We start from the raw sequence: 25,195 nt of genomic DNA, 5'->3' as shown, positions 1-25,195 counted from the left end.
CTACTATATGGTGGAAATTTTGATTGTTGAATATTTGTGAGTATTAAGTAACATTTTAAAATTCTGTGAAATGGTGCAGTTTTAATAGGTTAAATCAGCGACAGTTAAAATATTGTCAAATTATGCGGAAGGTGGTTTTGATTAGGCCAGCAACATTTAATATACTGTAAATTTTCTAGAATAGGTATGCTTCTGAAAAAATAAAAACAAAATTCTGAAAATAGTATATTTCTGTGCCTTTAATTGTATTTGATAATTATGTAAAACTGCATTAAAATGTTTCAATTAATTTACCGCTTGAATAATTGGGTTAGCTACATTTAAAATACTGCTAAATCATTTGAATTGTTGGCTAGGTTAGCATTATATAAATATTGCAAAATTATGTGAACAATTGGTTAGTTTATCTACACTTTAAAACAGTTCATTGATGAGCATGGATGGTTAGGTTATCTAGCAACATTAAAAAAACTTAGTGACTTTTTTCAGGACAAGTGTTACTAAAAAAAGAAGGGAGGGGGGGGAGGGTTGTCTCTAAAGTCGGTTTACGGACGATGGTTTTACGTGATGACATCATATCAAATTTTTTAAATTGCTGCTTTTAAAAAGCCCGCCTTAACCTGTTTGATATTATAGAAGATTTTCTCACGGTGGTTGGCCGGTTCTTGCACGCTCAGCTGAGGCGGAACATGACAATGAGTTATGCTTTTTCGTGCGTGCAGCCGGCGTTCATCGATTTATAAGATGTTATCATGACAAAAAAATTTGTGATAATTTTGTTCCATGGAAAAGTTGCTACTCTAAGTTATTACCCTGAATTGTATTAATGATTTTAATATTTATATATGTACTGTTAAATGTGTACTTCAACATAATTTTTCCAGGGCAGCCTCTCTTTACCCATTCTCTGGTCAGGGCCATACGATCTCATTCTTGCTTTTTCGGTGATCTCATTCAAGTCTTGTACTCTTGCTCTTGCGTTTGCTTGCACCATCTCATTCCTAATCCTGTCTCGCCTCCTAACTGCCAACACATTCCTCATAAACTTTATTCCTATTGCTCTGATCTTCCCAGCATATCTCTATAGTACAAGTGTCTATGGGCACTTAGTAGGTATTGTACAAGCTACTTGAAAGGAATAATTAAATGTGTGAACATTATATTTGTTGTGTGAGGTGTTTCAAGAGGTGTAATGACACTAAAAAATGTACATTAGTCAATTTTGACCTGAAAATCTCAAGTTATGAATGATATAAATAGTTAATGAAGGATATCTTAATTTAGTTTTACATATGGATAATACATATTAATGACCTGAATTTAATACTCTCAACATTATAACATATTTTGATCTGTAATTATGCCTTATGCTAGTAAACTTTTCAAATTAAAATTTCTTATTTTTATTTTTTCAGGAGCCAAATATGAGGTGTTCTTTTCTACAACAAAGTTTCATATTCATGGTAAGAATTTGGGGCCAAATGGGAAACTCACAAACGTTCTGGAAAATTCTGATCTAATACATTTTGATGCCATCCCAACAAATTCTGCAGACAACATCAAGGGTTGTGAGTGGTACGCTACTCTTGTGTGGATTGGGAAACGGCCAAATGTGTATGAAATTGAATCTCCCACTGAAGTTAATTTTAGAGAGATCATCAGTGGATCTAACTACAGAAGTTTTATCTATCAGGTGAATGTTAATTTTGTTCTTTATTTTCTTACTGGTTTTTATAAGTTGTTTATTTAATTAAATGTATAAACATTTTCTGCTTGTTACATTTTTTTGTTAAAATAAGAACAGTTCCTTGACCATAACGTATTTTTAAAATATTGTTACTAACCAGTTTTAACAAAATATATGAAAGATTTAACTTCTCTTTTCTTTTAACTTCCTTTACTAAAGCAATGCACTACTGGAAGGTTGGCTACACTTAATGAAAAGTAAGGACTGTGACAAAATATTAAGCACCTTTACAAAAGACAGCATAGTTTTCTGGTTCTTCCTCATATTGTTTAAAACAATTTGATACTATTGTTGTAATTTATTTATTTATTTATTTATTGAATATTTTACCATGCCTACAAACAGCAAATGATTAGCCTTAATTGATAGGCACAACATTGCTACAATAAACACAGAAAGACAAAACAAAACCACGCAAACAAAGTTATATAAAACAAAAATAGCCATGTACAAAAAAAAACCAAAGAACAGTACACAAAACAAGTCAAAATTAAAATTATACAAACAAAATAAGGCAAAGTAAACCAGATAAAAAATAAAAAAGAAGCTAGAATAGAGAATTAATGTGATCTATTATTTTCTAAAAAGATTTTTTTTGAAGGAATTAAACTGTTATACTTATTACCATTTTTGACCATCCTATAAACTATGTCATATGATTTATTTAACGAACATAACAAAGGTTGATATCGACAGTTAAAGGAAGGTGTTTTAATGCAGCGGCCAAGAAATATAATATCCCTTGTGCAACAATTCAGTTCCACATGAAGCAAGATTTTGTAAAGAAGCAATCTGGCCCCGCAACGGTTTTAATGGAAGGAGAGAAACACACAAAAATGGATCATTAATTTTTTGCAGATAAAGGATATGCTAGGCATAAAGCAGACGTGTTTATCAGTGTGAAAAGCATATATTATGGTAATGTTCAGTTTTATAGCTAGTGGCTTTGTAGTTCTGCCGATGGTGGTTTTTCCTTTCCAAAGATTACCTATTAAAGTTGTTCAATCTGTTCCAGATGCCTGGGAATTGGCCACAGTGGTACAGGCTGGATGAATGCTGAAGTGTTTTATGAGTAATTGGAAATATTTTTGTGTCATTTTTAAAGGAGAACAACATTTTGTTTGTAGATTGGTATAAAAGCCATGTTTCATTGTGTAGTAGTGATCTTTCCACTGAATTCTGTGGTTTATTAATTGCGCTGTACCCCAATGCAACATGAATCATTCAGCCAGCAGATGTCGCAGCTTTTAGGCCCACTAAAAAGGCTGGAGAAAAGGTGTACTTGATTGGCACAGGGAGCACCCTAATGATCTGAAGAAGGAAAAATTCTGTCCAATCCTGGAGGCAGTCCTGAACAAACATGTAAAAGTAGAAACATTTAGAAAAGCATTCGGTGCCTCTGTTTTGTTTCCATGGAATCCTTATGCCATTAACTACACCTATCCCTCACTTAGCACGTCTTCAAATTGCACGGATTCATTTAGCGCAATGTGAATTTTACTACCCCAGTCTTGAATAGCACGTCTGTAAATTTCAGTTAACTTGAAATCTCAGAAGGGCAAAAAAAAAAAGCCGGGAATGATGCCACGAAGTCTGTTTAAACTTCTGTAAACAACAGATGTGCCATGGGATACAGTTAGCCAAACAAGGGGGGAAGAGATGCACGCGCAGGTCTGGTTACGCTATCGGCTGTTGTACAAACATCAGCTATGGCAAGTTAAATTGCGACTATAGAGTGTAAAGGATCAAATGTTTTTACGTTCGCGCGTATGCTGCCGTGCCGTACCGTACTGTTGTTGCCTGGCCACAAACTGGGCCGTGAACTCAATCTAGCCAGTGGCAGGGAATTCACTCAAACAAAAGCAACGTCTGCTCATTCCGCTGCCGGTAACTGTACGTGCTTGATCACTCATAATGCATCTTGTTCAAGTATTTGACACCAAAATAGAAGTATTATGGCATGCAGATTGTCATGAAGGCCACGCTTATGTTGGTCGCACTTTAGTTTTAAGCATGTCAACTATGCGCACAATCGTACGAATTAAGGACTCTTACCAAAAGTTTATATAAGTCTGACGCTGTTGGTGGTACTAGCGGGAATATATTTGACATTAGATATTGGAACATAGATGATTCTCGTGGAAAATGTTTTTAAATGAATGTTGCAATGAAAAAAATAATCATTGGCTTGACAGGATTGGTGTGAACCAGGTAGTGATACACGAATAAGCACTTTAATTTTTGGAAAATTAAAATGTAACTATCCGGACAGTAATATTGTTTTCACTGTCAGTAAAGAATGGTTTGGAAAGGTACGCGACGTGAGTTTAAGGTCACGCCCGGGTGGGCAAGTCAGCCAGCCGACTGACGATAAAGTACATTACCACGTATCTCCCGTTACGAGGCGTCTTATTTGTCATACGAAGTGCGATGGGAGGCATATGAAGGTAAAGGATGTGACATATTTATAGTTGAGTATTATTCAATGCATTTATATTACGTAAAGTATATTTTCCTACACAATTTTGGAACACATGAAATAAATTAGCCTTGCCAGAATACGCGATTTCGAATAACACGAGCATTTTTAGGAACGAATTAGTCGTGCTAAGTGAGGGATAGGTGTATTCAAAGTGTGTGGGCAACACAAACAAAAATGATTATCTAGATCTACGTACTCAACTGCTGCCAAGATTGCATTATGAAACTTTCAAAACAAATATGTATGAAGAATTAATGGAAAAATTCAACAATATGAAACAGCGGGTGAAAGAGATCATAGTAAAGAATTTTACACTTTGTTCAATATCTGGCCAAGAAGAACAAGAGGTTCCACCTACATATCAAGAAGAACAAGAAGCTCCACCTAAAGACCAAGTTAATCCACCTACAGAGATGATTACAACTTATTACTGCAAAAGTTCACAAATTGTAAGAAGAGAAAATAGAAATGTGTCTATTTGTTTGATGGTGAATGTTTTCAGAATCTGACTAAAGAATCATAAAATCGGATGAAAGTAGCATCAGGAAATAGTGTTGCACAATCTTCTAAAAATCGTCAGACATTTTAATGTATCTGGAAAGGAAAATAGCAAATAGGACACCAATCATTTGGTTTGACGAGCAATGCTTGAAAGAAGTTTGAAATGGAAAAATTGTAGAAAAACAAGACTAGCTAGAAAATAAAAAATAAAGAGAATGACAAGAGAAAAGTTAAAACAAAAGAGAAGGCTATCTACAAACGAGAGTTAACATAGTAACGTGACCGAAAGAGTTGGATCACCTTTGAAACAAGGCTTGAAATAATTGTACATATACAATGTAATTTGCCTGCCAAGAACAAATTTTCACTTTTTTTACAGTTAAAAAACAAAAAAAAAAATGTTAAAAATTCTTTATGTAAACAATTGTAACAAGATGTAAAAAATCATCACTTACTAATATTAGAAGTTAATTTTGTTAATAAAAAACATAGATTTTTTTATAAAATTTGTAATTCTGAAAACATCCTTAACCCTGCCAGCAATTGTCACTCGCCCCCCCCCCCCCCCCTCTTTCAGACCCTGTTTCAATAATGAATGTTTTATCACATAGATTTGTTAAATTCTGTATAATTTCAATTAATACCACCCACCTTACTAACATTATCAGTTAAAAAACCTATGGTCAGACTTGTTGACTGACATAAGGTTTTTATGTAGCTCAGACAATGAAAAAAGATTTGAAACTACTACCAAGCAAGGTTGGCTATGGTAAAACATTTGACTTGTATTTAGCAGAACTTCGGTTGAAGTTCCAGTCCAGCCATATTATTTTATTTTCCATGGTTTCCCTATATAACTACTGTGATTTTTTTTTTAACATCGGTTTGGATAGAATCCTTCCTCAAATTCCCTGCATTGTGTTCATTGTGTGTGTTCATTTATCTATACTAATATTATAAAGCTGAAGAGTTTGTTTGTTTGAACGCGCTAATCTCAGAAACCACTGGTCCGATTTGAAAAATTCTTTCAGTGTTGGATAGTACATTTATCAAGGAAGGCTATAGGCTATATTATATTATCAATAACATTAGGGATCCTTACTAAAAGTCCAATTTAGAATCAAATGCGTTGGAGGGGGTTAGATACAACATGCAGTACACGTACGAAGTGTGTGTTGACAATGCCGCAGGCGCTAGAAGTTTATTTCCTATTGCCTATTAACATTGTTGCCACACACTAGATGCCTTATCATTCTTAATTTTCCCATACAAGTAAAAAACACCCGTGTGATATTAACAACGAAGCAATCAGTACCCTCATAAGAGTTAAAATTAGTATTTAAATACTTTTTATCACTTTAAATCACAAACCTAAACTATTGTTTTTTTCCTCTCTCTGTGTTTAATTTGTTTTTTTATTGCCCCTTTTTTTTCAAGTATATATATTTTACAGACTTGAAACTTCACAGTAATGTTCCTTATGTTACGCAGGATGACATTTTCCGAAAATTAGATCCCATGGGTGGTTAAAACCAGGCAACAGTGGGTACTTTGTCTGCATGAGAACAGGATTTTGCATTGTTCATGCCTTCTGCGTCTCCATGGCAACGGGCATCGCGCGGCAGTGGCGTACCCACAAGGAGGGGCATGTATAATGAGAGGCGCAAGAGTGATCTGCCTGTAGACTGCCGTAGCGAAGTACGGGTACATCAGTTGTACGTTGCGTGCACGAGTCGGGAAACCATCGGTGCTATTCATTTTCTCTCCGGTACATTATACAGCATTGTATTAAATTTTCACTGAATTTTTTTTATTTACTATTACTGTAAATGGGAGATGTGGCTTAATTTTTTTCCATTAGTATAGCCGTGCGAAGCCGGGTCGGGCAGCTAGTGAGATATAAAGCTCAACTAAACATTATTTACTTTTCTTTTCTACCATTCGCCTCACCAGTCTTCCCCGCTGTTTCTCTCTACTGCTGTAGCCATGCAATTTTTTTTTTAATTTTTCGTTTGAGTTTTCCTAATAAATACAACTTGAAGAGACAGTATTTTATTGTTCTATGTGATGTATTAAAGTTTTACCACATTAATTACTACCTGCATCATTAAGCTTCATGGTCATTTTGGCACCAATAACAATTTTGGTATTTTGGTGTAAACCAGGCGTACTCAACCTGGTGCTCGCGAGCACTCGATTGCTTGCGGAAGGAATAATGGTGCTCGAATAGTTGTGGTCGAAAAGTACTCGCGAACACCCTTATTCCACATTTAAAATTATATATATAAATATATAATTTTTTTCTTGTATTGTTGATATGCTCTCGCTCGCAACACACGTAGTACATAACTTTGCCGAGAGGTTGCAGATCAGCATGGGTGTGTCCCACTCGCTTGAAATATTTCGGGCTCCACACAATAGATAGCGTGGCACGTACCGTTGTGATTGCCGTGACAATACATATATTTTTCTGCGCACCGAGCACAGTTACGTGAAGAGTGAGGTTATGGTTTGTTATAATGGATAAATTTGTTGTTAGGAAACGTACTGGGAATGAAGAAGAGACATCAACATCATCGCTGTCATCATTGGTAGTGGTTTCAAATAAGGACAGCGAATGTAAGAAACAAAAAACGTACTCATTTCAGAAAACCTGGGAGACTGGTTTTCTTGCAGTCCAGAACGACGATAATACTGGTGTAATCTGCCTACTCTGTTCGGCTTCTTTATCTGGATTTCGAAAAGCAAACTGTCAAAGACATCACGAAACTCATCACAGTGTGTTCATGAAGGAATATCCAGTAAATTCAGACGCACGATTGCATAAGGTGAGTGACTTAAAGATAAAGTTTCAATGTCAGCAAAAACTGTTTTCATCCAACAGCAATAATAATAAGCTTTCTACAGAAGTATCCATAGACGTGTCTAACAAACTAGTTCGGCAAGGAATGCCATTTTCAGTTGGAGAGGTGGTCAAAGACTGTATTGTTTCAGCAGTGACAACTCTTGTTGAAAGCATACCTGAAAAATACCGAAGTATTATGATAAATGTGGCAAAGAATGTTCCTATAAGTAACGATACAGTCGCCAGACGTGTTAATGTTCTTTCTGCTCAAATGAAGGAAAATACTCGGCAAAAATTGTCTGAGTTTGTTTATTTTTTGCTAGCTGTGGACGAGTCCACCGATGTCGCTTCGGTAGCTCAACTTATGTGCTTCGTGCGTTGCATTGATAGTCACGGGACAGTTGATAATTTATTTTTGACAGTTCTACCCCTACCAGGTTCAACTACGGGTCAAGACATTTACACCGCTGTTACAAACTTCTTTGTGTCTAGTGAAATTGATGTGTCAAAGCTTGTATGTGTGGTTACGGATGGCGCACCTTCAATGGTAGGTAAAAACAAGGGATTTGTTACACTTTTGAAGAAAGATGAACGCTTTCCTTCTTTCATCCATTTCCACTGCTTGATTCATGTTGAAAACTTAGCTAGTCATTTTCAGTCAGTTCCAGAAATACCAGAGCATTTCAAAGTGATCGTGAAAGTGATTAATTTCTTTGCTGCAAAACCTCTGAACAAATGCCTGCTGAGAGTATTCCTACAAGATTTGTCTGCTCCACATTTCGATTTAATTCTTCACACAGATGTTCGCTGGCTAAGCCGTGGAAAAACTATTTCATGTGTTTGGGAACTTTTTGAAGAAATTAAGGCGTTTATTTCTTCCAGTGGTTATGCCCCTCAGTTCCCTCAGCTGTACAAAGATGATTTCAAGGTCACCCTGGCTTTTATTGTTGATTTGTTTGAATATCTGAATGAGGTACGTAAATATCCGCCTTCAAGGACCACAAAATACTGTTATTGATTTGAAACAAATAATATTTGCCTTTAAAACAAAAATTGAAAGATTCTTATCGCTAGCTGAAAAAAAAACCAACTCTTGCACTTTCCGGAAATGGAACGCACCTTGCAGAGTTTGGGCAGCACAGACTGTCCCAAGTTTGTTGTTCGTGCACTTCAAAACCTTACAAATGCATTCAGCACGAGATTCCAAACCTTGGAAGAATATGAGTCGCTGTTCGCATTGGTCTTTAATCCACTAACTTTTCCAATTGACTTAGGAAAGTTAAACTTATTGAGCGGCATGATCTGGGACACGCTGAAATGGAAGTAATAGAAATGCAGTCTACGCTGGCCATGAAACTGTTATTTCAAAATGAAAATCTCTCGACATTTTGGGGTTCAAAAGACATAGAAAAGTTTCCCATTCCTACGTAAGATTTCTACATATATGTGTTAGAGTGCTTTTTCAGTGATGAAGTATGTTAAGAACAAAATGTGATCACGATTAAGTGAATCTTACTTGGAGGACTGTCTGCGGATTGCCACAAGTGATTTCCCGTTGGATGTCCAGGATCTTGTGAATAACATTCAGGTCCAAGGGTCTCACTAGACATGGTGAACTAGCAGTGTTCGTTTTCCATGCTACTGTATGCATCCATCATTCCTGTGTTTAAATGCAGACTGTGAATTGTCTGAAATTATCTGCAAACAGATTTAAGGATAGCATTAAAATTTATTTTAATGTTATTTCAAACGATTAATTTTAGGAAATATGTCACGTAGTATGTTGTTATACTTCCTTTCCCTCAGTATGAATAAAACATTTATTTTTGCAGGAAAATTGTTTTTGGTTTTTCTTGCTTGCAAATAACAACAATTGTAACCAATGATTCTGAACAATTTGCAGGATTATATTTATTGGGCTATAGAACAAAGTGTAAAATACTTATGCAAAGTAAGCTCAAAAATTTTAAACTAAATATAATTTTCTACTTTATGCCAATAATATGAGAATACATTTCAATTCTACCTGAGAGTGGCAGGTGCTCACCACCTTAAGAAGGTTGAGTACACCTGGTGTCAACAGAAGTTGAATGTGATTTGAGACTTCACACACACACATATATATATATATCAATACATATATTGTATTGATTGCTGGGTATGAGTACAAAACTATAAAATTATGCATTTGGTTGCATTATTGACCACATTTATTAATAAAACACTGTGCACAAGTATTCTAGTTCAATGCATCGGCCAGCTAGAACTGTTACACACACAGAAATAAAGCTTGCACAACATGTTTATTATTTTAGGTAATCATTACAATGGTATTGAATTTTAACAGTTTTTAAATTTTTAGTATTTAGTTGCTGTGGTAGCCCACCTAGCTAACTGATAGCTACTTAGAAACCGGTTTTGAATTTTCTGACATGTGAGCCTCTATTGATCATTAATTTGGAGTTTATTACATTTTATGCATTAGTCTTTTCAAATACATAGGCACTTAATTTCTTTACATGAGTGTAATGCTTTACATTTTTTTTTTTGCAGAGTGATTAACTGCATTTTTAATTTTAAGAAATGGATATATTTTTGTTGATATTGTGTGGTAACATAAAAATATTTCAATTGTGCACAGACCAGCTATTATACCTCATAATAACATAAACACTACTAATATCACTTCTATCATGCTCCAACTACTATTTTTTTCTGCTATCATCACTACTCTTACACAACTATTGCTACTAATAATAATTTAAATTCAGCAAACTCTACAAGGTTCAGATTTCAACGAATGCTAGAAATATCTGATAGAAGTTGAGTCCTTTGCTGGAATAAATGTATTTAGTTAGTGATCCATGTAGCAGATTTCCATGACTTTCAACAGCAATTATGGATGCCTGGTATCTTCTTCCTGCTCTGTCGTATGGATGATTACTGGTGTTGGGATTAGGGGATGTTGGCTGCAGTTCATTCCATTCCGGTCTTCCTTTTGTGCAGAGCAATGTCACAGAAAAATAAAACTTTTTTTCAGCAGGTGATACTGAAAACTGGTTCTGAAGAAAGGAAATAAAAAAGCTGGGCTTATATTCTGGTGAGTGCGGTACCGATAAAGCAGCTGTCCAAGTGCTGTTTTAAAAGGTAACGATTAATACAATGCAGGGCTCATGAGAAATAAATGATTCTAAAAGAAGGTTACTAAACCATAAATTACAATTTAAAATGGACAAAGCTCTCTGGTGTAATTTTTTTCTCTGGTCCAATTTTTTTGAATGTAAACTTGCTTTACAGTAGGGGAAGTCCGGGCAAAGCGCATAGGCCGGGTAAAACGAATAAAGGCAGTATTAACTGAACGACAACGGATGGCTCTAGCCTACTCGCCCAGGAGGTGGAGCTAGCTATCGGCCCTCGAATGAACTCGGTACGAGATGGACATCGACAGGAACGGCGCATACAGATAATTACAAAAGATTGTGCAAGATTTGTTAAGATTTTATAAAGGTGAGTTGTTTAAAACTACTCAAGAAGTTTTAACAACAGAATAATTATTACTGTATCATATGATACCCATACAATGGCCTACATGTATAGCATATAACGTAAATAGTAACGTGTCAGTAAATTTTATTTACTCTCATTGTTCTGTAATGGCTGCAAAGCGGGCAAAGTGAATAGCTATTCACTATGCCCGGATTAATATTATTAGCTATTCACTTTGCCCTGACAACAATTTAATGATACAAACATAATTCATATTGATATTTAAAGTAACTACCAAATGCGTATCCCGAGTGTGCATGTCGTATCATTCAGTAGAAAAAAACCTAAAATTATAGTGGAGAATAAACTGTTGTTCGTGGAATGTTGACAATGTTAGAATTAATTTTATTTTTGTTAATTAGATATTATTCTCTTTATGTAAAAAAGGTTAGATTTCTTTAACATGTAAATATTTAACTGTATAAAAAACAAGTTATAAAATATAAGTATTAAAATTACAAAGCAGGAACTTTTTACTCTATTCAAAACTTATTTTATACTAAGATTTTAAACACTCATCTTCCAGTGCTTTTAATCCTACCACATATTTGTTGTTCTTAAACTTTTCGTTTAGTGGTATAATGTTATAAGTGCAAGCATACAGTTGCGGTAGGAGCTCGCACTTAATGAATAAATTAAAGAATTTTAAATTTAGCCTATGTGTTTTCATAATAAGTTAATAATTTTGCATAGTTTCCGTAATGCTCATAAATATTACACCATACAATCATTATACGACAGTTTATATCAAAATGAACTCTATCCACAGATGGTGTATAAATACAAGAGAACAACCAACCAAGGAAACTAGTCGGAGGAAACCATGAAACGAGCGATGGAAGAATGTGAAGTTAATTCAATAAATTATGTTGCTACAAAATATGGAATACCCTTTGCAACTCTTTATAGACATTGTAAGTCAGGTTCAAGCAAAAAGCGGCTTGGTAGGTTCAGAACTGTATTCACAGATGAACAAGAAATTGAACTTTTAAAATATATACAAGAAATGGACAGCATCTTTTACGGTTTGACAAGACGTGAATTCATAAGACTAGCATATGACTTCGCCCAGAAAAACAACATAGCTCATCCATCAAACTGGGATAAGAATCGTAGTGCTGGTAATGAGTGGTTTATAGTATTTCAGCAAATGCATCCTGAAATTTCGCTCAGACAGCCGGAACCGACAACAATCGCTAGAGCAAGGGGCTTCAATCGGCCGCAAGTTGATAGGTTTTACAAGATTTTATGGGACCAGATGGAGAAATATAATGTGAGTGCAAGCACATTGTTCAACATGGACGAAACAGGCATTCAGACGATGACAAATAAACCCCCTAAAATTCTCTCAGTTTGTGGAAAGAAACAGGTAGGAATAATCTCAAGTTCAGAAAGAGTAACACTTACTACAGTGATTTGTTGTTGTAATGCTGCTGGAGGTTTCATTCCACCCTTCTTAATTTTTGCTAGAAAGCGCATGCAAGAGAAACTGCTGGATGATGCGCCACCAGGAACACAAGCAACGTGCACAGACAATGGATGGAGTAATGATGAAGCATTCTTGCAGTGGCTGCAATTCTTTGTTGAACATGTCCGCCCTAAACCAGAAAAAAAATTCTGCTTTTGCTTGACAACGACAAATCACACAAATTTTACCCTGCTCTTCAGTTTTCCACTGAAAATAATGTGGTTTTTGCATCTTTTGCTCCACACACCACTCACAAAATGCAGCCTCCGGACCGAGCTGTTTACGGGCCTTTGAAGAAATACTTTGAACAAGAAGTAAATTCGTTTCAGAAGAACCATGCTGGTAGAGTTATCAACCAATACGATATTTCTAAATTGCTTTCCCCAGCATACTTGAAAGCTGCCTCAACACAGAATGATGTAAGCAGATTCAAGTCTGCTGGCTTGTGGCCCTACAACCCAAATATCTTTGGTGATGAAGATTATGCTCCTGCTTTAGTGCCGGATAGAAATGCAAATGAAAATGGTAGTGGAGAATCAGTAGTGCATAGCAATTATTGTTCCAGCATTGTCCCTGGCACTTCAAATGTTTTAGAAGGTGAAGCAGGACCATCAGGTGCTTCCAGGACTAGTCCAAGAGACATTAGACCCCTGCCAACTGCATCTCGCAAGCAAAACACAAGAAAAAGAAAATCCCAGCAAGCTGAAGTACTGACTTGCACTCCAGTTAAGGTCTACCAAAAGATGAAACTGGAACAAAATGCTAAAAAATGCACTACTCTTCACGTTTCAGCAAAGAAAAAAATTGTTGATACTGAAGAAGAGTGAAAAACACATCGAAAGCACAGAATCAGAATACAGTTGTCAAATATGTGAAGCACCATATGAGGATCCCCCAACAGAAGACTGGATTCAGTGTGCTCTGTGCAAACTCTGGAGTCATGAGTCCTGCACTTCATATTGTGGAACTGGACAATATTTGTGTCGTGAGTGTGAGTGAAGTGTCAGAATTTAATATAAAGCTGCAACATCTCAAGCATGATGTTTTAAAGAGTAACCGAATTTCAGAATATGCCTTAGTTGGGACTTTTATGCTTTTCTATTACAATATAAATATTAGGGCCTACATTAACATTAAGAAAGTTACATTGCAGCCTATTTGTTTATGAAAAAAATTAAATATGACAAATTAAAGCCTATTATTTACAAGAGAAGTAACTAGCCACTTAAGTTTTAACTGTCAAGGCATAGCTAAATTGTACTGGCTTAATATTGTTTATTGATATCATTGTTATTCACTTTGCCCTTTGCTCTTATTCGCTTTGGACCTATACAAGGGCAAAGCGAATAATGTGTGTGATATTTTAAAATAAATAATTTAAACAATGTATAATTTAAAATAAAATTTAATTTTGGCAAAACTTAATAGTACATAAAACAACGAATCAACACAACAAATTTCAGTCACCTGAGTTATTTAATGACATGAAGATATTAGTTAAAAATTAAGTTATTTGCTTTGCCCGGACTTCCCCTACACATCATTTGTAGATCTATCAGCTGATATTGACCTACAGTTGTAATGAAAAATTACATACTTAAATAAGAAAACCCTTTCTGGTATGTGTAAGACGAGTAGCACTGTGTCCTTAAAAATAATCTAGGATTATTCCATTCGCTTTATTCTTGCAAATCATGTACTTCGTTTTAAAAATCATGAATTAACCCTTAGCCGGAGACGTGAAAATATTTGACATATCTGGTGACGTGCCACTCAGACCCCAAAATGTTTTGTAGAAATTAACTGATTAGAAATTATTTTGGTCCCATGTAAAATTATTTCATGCATTTTATATACTTATTAATTAAATTTAAAAATAAATTAGTAAATGATTATTTACCAAATATAAAATACAATTTTTTTCCATTGGTGCTTGCTCAAATAAATCTAAAAATGCATATTTGTAATACTTGCTTTTTAAAATAAAATAAGCAGATGATAGCCTAAAAGTTTTATTTGCTATTCAATATAGATATAATGACAAAACAAAATCTAGAAAACTTCTACAAATAATAAGACTTTATCATAAAAACTACAACAGATAAATTTTCCCAACAAACAAAAAATCTATTTTTCCCCCAAATATTTTCCTTGCATGACCAATGCTTATACCACAACAAAATATAAAATCTAGCTAACTATAAAGCACATATATACTTATATATTTTGAAAATGGCATTTTAAACATAAAATTTATTAGTCGAACATTGTTTGAAAACATTAAATTTGTACGAAAAGTCACTCTGTAGTACAGTATTTGCACATGTTTGCTCTGCAATCATCACATATTGCTTTTCCACACACACGGCAAACATTTTTTGTTTTCTTATCCTGGCTGCGAGGACACAGACTACACCTTCTCCTTATCCCAGTAGTTTTTTCAGGAGATTCTTGTTCGATTTCTTTCTTCAAAATTCTTCCAATGGATAATCGCAGTTCTCTGGGCAGCTTGTCATTTTTTATTCTCCTGTCCATGTGTTTGTGAACAAGTTCTCTGGAAAGTTCCTTTAGAAAGGTAGATCTTGGTATTTCACAATTTTTTGCATAACAGGCATGTAATACAAAACTATTAACCGCAGCAATATTCAAAATTGCATAAAAGAGAGCTAGCGGCCATCTATTTGTTCGGCGGTTTGTTGAATAATTGGCACACTTCCTGTCAAGAGAATCAACACCTGATTTAGTGTTATTGTAAAATGCAATAATCTCAGGTTTGCCTGTTTCTACATCAGTTGATTCGGTATGGTGCATTGTTGAAATCAGAAGCACAGCTTTTCCTTTCTTTGGAACATAAGAGAGAAGTGTGATGTCTTTTGTAAATCCGTAGATACTACTGCCTTCTTGTCTTTTTCTATTTGGTAGGAATGTGGCTGGTATTTCTTTCTTGTTTTTCTTCAGTGTTCCAACATAAGTAAGGCCCCGATTGCGTAATTCCTCGGCAACTTCAACGGAGGAAAACCAGTTATCTGCAGTAATATTACGGTTGGTATTTACAATCGGTTGAACTAATTGTAAAACGGCTTGTGTTGTTTTCAGAAATTTTCTGTCTACTTGCGGGAGTAACTTGCCATCACAATCCTTCCCAGTGTAAATATATGCATTGTAAAAATAACTTGTTCTGGCATCACTTAGTATCATTACTTTGATTACATATTTTGATGGTTTATTCGGCATATACATGCGGAATCTGCAACGTCCTCTAAACCAACCAGCATTTCATCAATGCATGCCAATTCACCGAGTGAGTAAGGTAACTGAGAGTTTTTCACAAGTTCATTGAAAATCCATGATATAGCTGCGGAAGGATCATTTTCTTTTCGTTGTTCCCTGTCCTCAGAATTATCAAAACGCAAACATGACAGAAGGATTAGAAGCCTCTTTTCAGACATAACACATCTAAAAATTTCCCGACCAGTGCCGTCTGTTGCAAAAAGAGATTCCAGATCTTTGTGGTTTGATTTGAACACTGACCAAAAGTACAAAACACCTAAAAGTGCGTCAAACTCCATGCAATCCAGGTCAGACAACTCGGGTTTATTTTCCCTTGAATATTTTTCTTTCAATGTCCTGAGTTTTTTGTTGGTGTGTAAAATGACTTCATCTGCCATTTCTTGAGTAAAAATACATTTACACACTTCTAATGGTGTTGTTGTAGTGGGTAAATTCTTTGCTGGCCCTTTTAGACCCAGTAAATGAGAGAGAATATTGTGCTTAGGTGTTCTAACAGTTTTTGTTGCAGGTGTAGAACACCATTTGTACCTATTTTTACCATAATAGTATTTAACTTTTGAATGTTCACTGACCAAATCACTGCTTCGATGATAATGTTGCTCAACGTTTTCGCAGTCCATTTCTTGGCAATGTTGAGTTGCACATTCTTCACCATTATCTTGATTTTCGTTTTCATCACAGCTGATTTCAGAATCTGAATTTTGATCACTACCTGGAAGATAATCATCTGATTCTGCACTTTCATCACTTAAGTCACTGCCAATATCTTTCAACCACTTAGAAATAGTTTCGTCATAATCTGGATCGCCCACACGCACACATGTTCGTTTAGAAGCCATTTTATCACTTCTGAGATAGAAACACATCTGGTGACGTGGTGCCACTACGGCCCCAAGTTATCTTTGCGACCTGATATCTAGCGCCAGACAGCGTAAACAAATCTGGCACTGCAGGAGGAGACTATGTGATATCCAAGCGAAAGGTAGATGGCACCACAAGCAAGTGCCTTGAACTGCACATAGATGGCAGTGAGTTAAAGCTTTGCTGGGGTCACGGAGACCCCACGTCTCCGGATAAGGGCTAAAGAAAGATAAACAACAATAATCATGGCACAAATGCACATAATTCTGGTGTTACAGTTTTATTTTGTGCACACAAGTACAAAAATCACTAACTATTAATACAAAAGTTACAGTATTGTAGGCATTAGAATTGTCCAATCATGAAAATGGTTCTCATGTTAAGTGAAACAAGCTTTTTTTTAGAGGGAAAGAGGCAGTGTACCTAAAAGGGTATGAGATGTTTTTCGTAAAAAATGCAGAAAATTTTCTCTGCAGTAAATATCATTCCAGAAATTATTTACCTTTGAGCTTAAATTAGGATTATAAATATCTTGTGCCGTGCTGCGCATGTCACATTTCTGGTTGGCGAGTTTCAGTTGTGGTGATTTGGCTGAGATGTGGCTGTTGCTGCACTCTAGCGACGCAGTATCCTGGGTGTAGTTTCTGTTTCTGTGCAATTGCACTGCAGTAGTGCGTGGAGCATCGCGAGTTTCACACTCGGGTTTGCCTAGTAGGAATTTTGTTTTCCTGGTTGGTAGTATGTGGCTGTTGTTCAGCTGTTGGGGGAACTGCTTGGACAACAAGAGGTAGTAACAGGTTGTTAGAGGATGAGCGACTAGAAAATTGCAATTTTGGCGATTTTACCAGAATTTGAGCTGCCATGTCGTGAAGTAACGACTGCAAGTTGTGCTGCTGGAGTAGGTGGCTAATTGCTGCTTTGATTTTCTGCTCGTTGAAACAGAGTTAATTTTTAGTGAGCCAAGATGATTTTTGTCTACAAATGCTGCAAAATGTTTTTATGGTCGTGTGCTGCATGCTACGAGGTCGGGACGTGCCATTTTGGTTGAGGATTTGGCATGTCTTGTATGTGAAGAGAAGAAGCCATGTTGGTTTTTACAAGGCTTGTGTGAGTAGCATGGTTGCTGGTGAATTGGCGTGGGGCAACTGACTTTTTATACAGTTAATGGTCAATCTACATAGTTACAAAGTAGTATAATGACAGTTAATGTGAGCAGTATTTATTTAATATTTTAACTATGTTTTATTTTAATGAGGCACCCAAGTGATGCATCAGGTTTATATTGGATTAAATCCTGCTGGGAAAAAACAATTTATAGCACTGAACAAATAGTTTGGATAGTTGGATGTGTCATAAAATAATTTTGTTGTTTACACTAAAGTTTTTGGGGAAAATATAATTGCAGCTATTGGTGCTATGAACTCAGTAAAGTTTGTTTTTGAAACCTGGAACCTATTGACAGAGAGTGGTGGTCTGAAGACTTGCAGGTATTAGGAGACTTAAGATTTTATACTTGTACTAAATGTATTTAAATTGTTTAAAGATAATGAATAGTAACCAAAGATATATTATATTCAGACCTTACTGATAAAATAATTGTACTTTTTGGCAGAGTATTTACCTGTAAACATATTGAATTTGGTCTTGTGAGTACTTTAATTTTCTTTGCTGACTTTCAAGTCAGTACTGAGATATTACTTGGCAGATATTTTGGCAATATAATTAGCTGAGCAATTTTCACTTACATTTACTTTGTGAGAAAAGATGTAACCTGGAAGTATTTTAAAATTACTGGAGTATTATAAATTGATTTTATATAAACTGGCATAGGTTTTGATTTTTGGGAGAATGTGCATATGTTATGCTTTGGTAACAATGTACTTATGTGAAGACGCAGCGTACGTTGTCTGTTGCTACCTACAGTTTACCCCTGTAATTTTAATTTTTGATGTTACCTTGGAATCATTTTACTGATGAGTAAGTAAAATATTTGTGTTGATTGTCAAATATGAGAGCTCAATAAATTTGAATTCATATTTTAATATTTTTGAAAGTTCTGTTGAGCTGTAAAGTAACTTTGTTGTTGTGTCATGTAATGTTTTGGAGAGCTCATATTACTGTTTTGATTTTGTTGACCTTTTGAGAACTAAACTGCAATTAAACTTACCTGATCTCAACCTAGTCTTTTTCCATCTCTACTACCTTTTGCCTTTATTGCCCTCTGTTGAGGTGGTGAAGCGTGAAAAGGTAGTGACAATCTTAGACCTTTCATGTTACAAAAACTATACACCAAGCAAAACATAAATATGAATATGTATGAAAATTCACTTTACGTGGTGAAGCCAACATGCCAAATCCAGAAAAGTGAATTAGCTCCAAACTATCAACTGTCAGAAAAATTGTATCAAAATATATTTTTGAGGAAGTGTGATGATGTGAGAATTTCAAGGTAAGGTTTCAAGAGTTACTTCTCAATTAAATGCAACTCTGGCAACTAACCTACAATTATGTCCTACATAAAAAACTTAAAAACATAAAACAGAATTAAACCTGACATAGCACCATTATGTGCTCTGTTCATGGTGTGAGAAGATGTGTGTTTGATTTGGATGATTTGTTGATAAATTTGTCACGTGACCCAATTTGTATTAAAAAATTTGGCAGTTTTTCATAATTTTGATTTTTGTGTTTGATAATAATTATAATATTACCAAAATAAATTTTTGAAGTCACAATTTTGGTTTTAACGTACAACATTTGCAATTTATTTACTTTTAAATTAAAAACTAATTGTTTCGATAAAAAAAAGTATTAGTAATTTCAATTTATGGTCCATGCAGTTTTCTATTCATAATTTTGAAACTGTTAAATGGACAGATGTTTGAGGCATTTACGAGATAGGCGTAATAAACTAAAAATCGCAAAATTATGAATTAAACAATTTAAATTCTTAATTTCCTTTTTGTAGCTTATCCTGATGCTTTGTCTTCCTGACAACTCCATGTATGCCTAGAATGGAAATTTGGCAATTACATGGTAGGTACATTTCTTTTGGTATGCTTTTCAGTGTATTAAATATCACATTTTAAATTTCATATATTATTTTGGTACATAGTATTACAAAAGTATGAAACTCATCACTACTACTATCTCATCGCCTTACCTTTTTTTCGATGTCAAGTGATAAGAAGCTATAACCTACCAACTACCAATAACAGTTTGGTTTGGTATTTGTACCATGGAATGTCATGACAAAGATAATGAAAAAGTCAGTAAATTTTATTTTCACAATCCAGTAGACACTCTGGCTCTTTTGCACAATATTGTAAAAGAGAGAAATTTTAAAATTAAAATAAAAGAGAGGTAAAATTAACTATTGTGGGGATTTTGTTTAAGTTTGCAACCTCGTACTGGGAGGAAAATGACATAACTCTCTAATGTTTCTTCAGGTAAGGCCTCTAAATGCTGTGAGAGGAATTTTAACATATATTATCATAAATTATAGGATAGTTCCCTTCCCGTATAGGAAGTTCCTGCTGTAATGATTACGAACTTATCCTAAAGATTTAAACTGTAATTAAAAATAACTGAAACTAAATTCTATAAGAAACATTTATTAAGATCATAACAAAATATTCAAACTTACAATCGACTATTTAGGAACTAACTGACTTTAAATTAGACATATTATTGTACACTTAACAAAGTTTAAACAAACGAGTTACTAGACAAACTTGAACAAGGGTTTTCATTTGAAAAGCACAGACCACATTTGAATTAATCATTCATGAAAATAATCATGCATAAGTTGATGGCAATGTTCATGTATTATAAATGAATAATTAATATCCATGGGAAGGCTTATGCTTCTTTTCATATCACTAACAGGAATATTAGGGTACAGGCTTCAGTGCTGAGTTTTTTTTTTTTTATTTAAGCTAGTAGGTATTTCATCAAAATTATTACACATTAACACCACTTTTAGTATTATTCTAATACATTTCCTTGCTACATGGCCAGTTTATGTGTAAAAGAATAAAAGTTATTCAGAAAGTACACAAACACACTTTTTATATTTTGACACTATACTAATTCCAAGGTGATAATGTAAAATGTTTGAAAGGTGTAATATTTGTAACTTACAAGAAAGAGTATATTTTAAAATCAGATAAAAATATTTTATGCTAAATAATTTTTATTTTCCAGTTTATTGCATTACCTGGTTTGTTGATATTCAAAGCGTGAAAGAATTAGCTTTCAGTTTGACACCTAAATGAACTTAAGTGCATTCGTTCAGTGTACAGACTTTATTTTTGTGTCGTGTACTAATATGTATTTGGTAAAGGCCCTAATGCTCTTAGTAGGCATAAAAAGCCAATAAAATGTAATCAATGTAATGTGATTTTTGTTTGCAGCTGTGCAATGCCAAAGCATTATATGTTAAAGCTGAAGGTCGAGTCATGTTCCTGATTAACCATGAATTTGGTGTAGTTTTACTTATGATGAAGACAAATGTCTTGCAAACGGCTTTGTTTCACAGGAATGACTCATTTGTTTGTGGACGTAACATGAGAAATTGTAACCTGAGGAAATTTTTGAAAGAAGGTGAGATATATATCTGTTAATCATGACCTATTGTGTGTAACATAGCAACTGTGGTAATGTTTCTAGACCAGTTTCTGAATTTTACGGAGCTACACTGCAGGAAATTTAATTTTAAGCTTGGGCAGTCTTAAGCACCAAGTGCCATTGATGTATTTAACACTCCAGCCTCCTGCCAGAGATAGCCATGATTGAATCTATTTTTTTTTTTTTATAAAGAGAGAATATTTAACATTTCAGAGTGTCGCAGGTCACGAAAGTCACAAAGAGTAACGGAACTTAAGGAATGGTCACAAAAAAGTTCCAAAATACACTATATGTGCTTTCGTTCCATATAAAGTTTGAAAAAATACATTTTTTTAAATTATGACTGCCATAACTGCAGGGGCATTGAACTATGACAAAGTGTTGTGTGTGCATTAAATTATATTGTGGTGTGGTTAATTTGAAACTACGAATGCTTTTATGTTTATTCAAATTGTTTCTTTTGGAGCATATCATTCCATTGCCCTTTTTGACTCCGGGGCATTTATTTCATTTAATTATGTAATTTTATTAATGGTAATTTTTGTAACAAAATTATTTTTCATATGCTATGAGTAATTTTGTAGTGTTATGTTTCAAAATGTGTGCATATTTGCATAAACACGTTTGTTTAGGTTCAATTCATTGCAAATTGAAGTAAGGATGAAAGTGTATCTATTTTTGTAAATTTCAAAATCTTGTTATGAATTAATTTTGGGTTGTGCCATAAAAACTAATTAACGCCGAAGGAAATTTAAGAATCCAAACATGCAATGCTTGCTTTATCAAAGAAGGTAAACATTTTGTAAAGTACTTAACATAAACGTAAATTCAGAAGTCATTTTAGCCTTTTAAAATGGTTTTTAAGAAGGTTTGCAAACCTATATGATTATATTATTTCATAGATGGATAACCTTTTGCTGTTTAGAAGTGAGTATAAATTATCTGGCAGAGAGTCTACTATTGGCATGAACTATATCACGTTTGTTTTAGTTATGTTTTATTGTATGACTAAATGTGATCATTAATGGTTTTGCTTTGCAAGTTGATAGCATATTGACATGAAATTTATTCCTGAAAATGTTATCTTCCTGATATAAAAATCACTAAGTTCCTGGAATAGTGGATTTATTTTGTATTAAGTATAATTTTGACTATACACCAATCCCTCACTTAATTGCGCGAATTCATTTAGCACAATGTTAATTTTACTGCTCCAGTCTTGAATAGCATGTCTATAAATTTCAGTTAGCACAAAATTGCCACAGGCAAAAAAAAAGTCGGGATGACGCCACAAAGTCTACAGCAAACAACAGATGTACCGTAGCATAGTTAGCTATACGAGGGGGGGAGAGATGCGCCTGCAGGTCAGACTACGCTAACGGCTGTTGTACAAACATCAGCTATGGCATATTCAGTTGCAGCTATGGAGTATAAAGGACAAAATGTTTTTACGTCTGCGCGTATCCTGCCAAGCCGTACCTTTGTCGCCCGGCCACAGACCGGGCCGTGTGGAACTTCAGTCTAGCCAGCAGCAGGGAACTTGCACACACAAACACATCTGCCTATTCGTCTGCCAGTAACTGTATGTGCGCAAGCACCTGCAGTTGAAATAATTGGAATCATGGCTTTCCAGGGAGAGCGTAATGCATCATGTTCAAGTATTTGAGACAAAACTAGAAGTATTACAGCGTGCAGAATATCATGAAGGCCGCACTTATGTTGGTCGCACTTTAGTTTTAAGCAAGTCAACTGTGCACAATGTGCCGGCAATTAGGTATTTCGGCACTTTTTTTAAAATTGTTATTATAATTTTAATTATTTTTGAAAATTTTATTTTTCTTTATAATTTGGTGACAATTGGGTGATTTACACTTTGTTAGGCTGGTGTTCTCTATATAGTTAAACTTTGTGCCAGTCTCAGGGACCCATCTGATCTTTTGCAGTCTAATGTAGACGTTAGCAGCCCGTATGACATTTCTCCCGCCTACCGTCACATTCCCAGCCTGTAACTTTATTTCTCTGCATGACTAAAATAGCATAGAGCAGCTTCTGGCCTGCAAGCTGTATTTCTTAGAGACCCGCTGAGACTAGCGAGTCTCAGCACGAACGAGTATCCCGTGGACGCTCATTCCCAGCCCCCGTTGCGTTTTTTGTCCACCCTCCCACCCCCCACCCCCCTCAGTTCTCAGAATTTAGCCCAGGGCCATTGACCTGACATGAACCTGCCAGGCGGTAGCGACTTCAAGGTCGAATTGCCATAGAAAAAATGTGTGCAAGGATGGACCACCCACTACATCTAGCGGCAGAAATAGTAACATCTGTTCTGGTCACCAGCGAGTGGAGCTGACGCCCGTGACACCTGTTGGCGATCTTGCCAACCTCCCCCCTCTGTCCCCTTTATGCCGCCAGAGTGCAGCACCGGCTCCTCCATTAGGCCCTATGCTTCCTCCTCGCGGCCTGTAAAAGTCAATTGTATGTTGCTTTCTGTACCTGCCGGTAGAGACTGCAGCAGTCGCCTTTCGGTGCAAACAACTGAAGTCGTGCTTACGACCACTTGGTCACCTCCGGATGTCTTCGGCCCAGAGCCGAACCTTCCCCCTCTTTTCCCTAGGGCCTACCGACCGTTTTAATTAGAAGTTTTGTCCGCCATCGCGGCACTTGGTACTCTGACTTCGGCTACTTACCGCGTCAACGACGAAATTGTGTGAATAAGGAATGTAGTCAGCTGTGTTAAGGGACGTGATCCCAAGCTCAAAAATTCAGTAGTAGCCAATCAGTAGTAGTGATTAGAAAACAAGTCATGTTTTAATTTAAAGTTTATTAAATTTTTTTGATCTTACTAAATGATATTTTCTGCCGCGTCATCCGCGCAATTCTCAGTCCGCGCCTTTCTGATGTCGGCACGAGGCTTTTCCTGAGTCCAGGAGCTACACCCTGTTTGGTGAGTAATCCGGTCTATTTCCCTCCTTGAATTCCCGTTTGTTGGCCATTTCGTGCAGACTGTGTTTGTCTGGAAGCAGGTCTAATTCGTTTGGAATTTGGGTGTGTTTCAGACAGGGTCCAACATTTGGGCGCTGAAATTGCACCCATCATGTTGTCCAGGACCTCCAGCTTCATTTCTCTCTAAGAAGAGCTTCCTCCCGGCCTGAGGTCCAATTTGAAGCCCCGGGTGATATTTAAAATATAACTTCTCCCTACAACCAACGAATGAACTTACCTTATTGAATACCAGCGAGCAGTGCCATAGAGAAATTATCAAATTAGAATATGTGAAATTGTTATAGTGATGAGTGGACGAACCTAACCTGCTATAAAATGTCATTTTGTGTGGTTAACAGTATAGTATAACGTGTTTTAATAATATCGGGCCGGCCTCCTTTTAATAACTTTAATATATTGTGAATATCAGGTTATTGTGAACCTAAAACAAAAGATTCATTTAATTCTTTTTAAATAAAACAGGGAACCTATAGACCAAGCTACTTATGTAGTGTTTATTTATCATTTACCTTTATCTATTTAAACGATCCACTAGCTCCCAAGTTGCTTGTGTGCAGAAAGTATAAAATTGTCTTGTTCACTACCTCGGGCCCCCTCTGGTAATACTTGTTTTTTTCTTTATTATTTTGCTCAGCTGTTTCCTAGGCCTTTTTGGAAAAGTGGTGACCTAAGGTGATTCAGTATGTCGATGCTATGAAAAAGGATCCAACATTAACTCCAAAATGTAAGAGTTTCAGTACTGTGGCTTCAGATGTTGAAGATAATTGGCTAATTTGTAAGCTTACATTTTATCAGGCTCTAGCAAGTGAAGTAGTGCCTTTTTTG

General features: G+C 35.5%; 1 protein-coding gene across 2 annotated transcripts in view; it reads left to right on the top strand.

Annotated features, from left to right (window-relative positions):
• Positions 1-25,195, top strand: part of LOC134529760 (SCAN domain-containing protein 3-like) — a 48,329-nt gene that overhangs the window by 17,135 nt on the left and 5,999 nt on the right. Inside the window, exons 2-3 of one of the 2 annotated variants that reach the window (XM_063364169.1) lie at positions 1,416-1,693; positions 21,157-21,346. In XM_063364169.1, the coding sequence (XP_063220239.1) occupies positions 1,416-1,693; positions 21,157-21,346 (468 nt within the window). Of the gene's footprint in view, positions 1-1,415; positions 1,694-7,269; positions 11,461-21,156; positions 21,347-25,195 lie in introns of those variants that run through there. The other variant, XM_063364168.1, reaches the window with a different exon arrangement.

This window comes from Bacillus rossius, chromosome 2 (genome assembly GCF_032445375.1).
Source record: "Bacillus rossius redtenbacheri isolate Brsri chromosome 2, Brsri_v3, whole genome shotgun sequence".
Lineage (NCBI taxonomy): Eukaryota > Metazoa > Arthropoda > Insecta > Phasmatodea > Bacillidae > Bacillus > Bacillus rossius.
The sequence above is the reverse complement of the archived record's forward strand: the minus strand, read 5'-3'. Positions and strand labels throughout refer to the sequence as shown.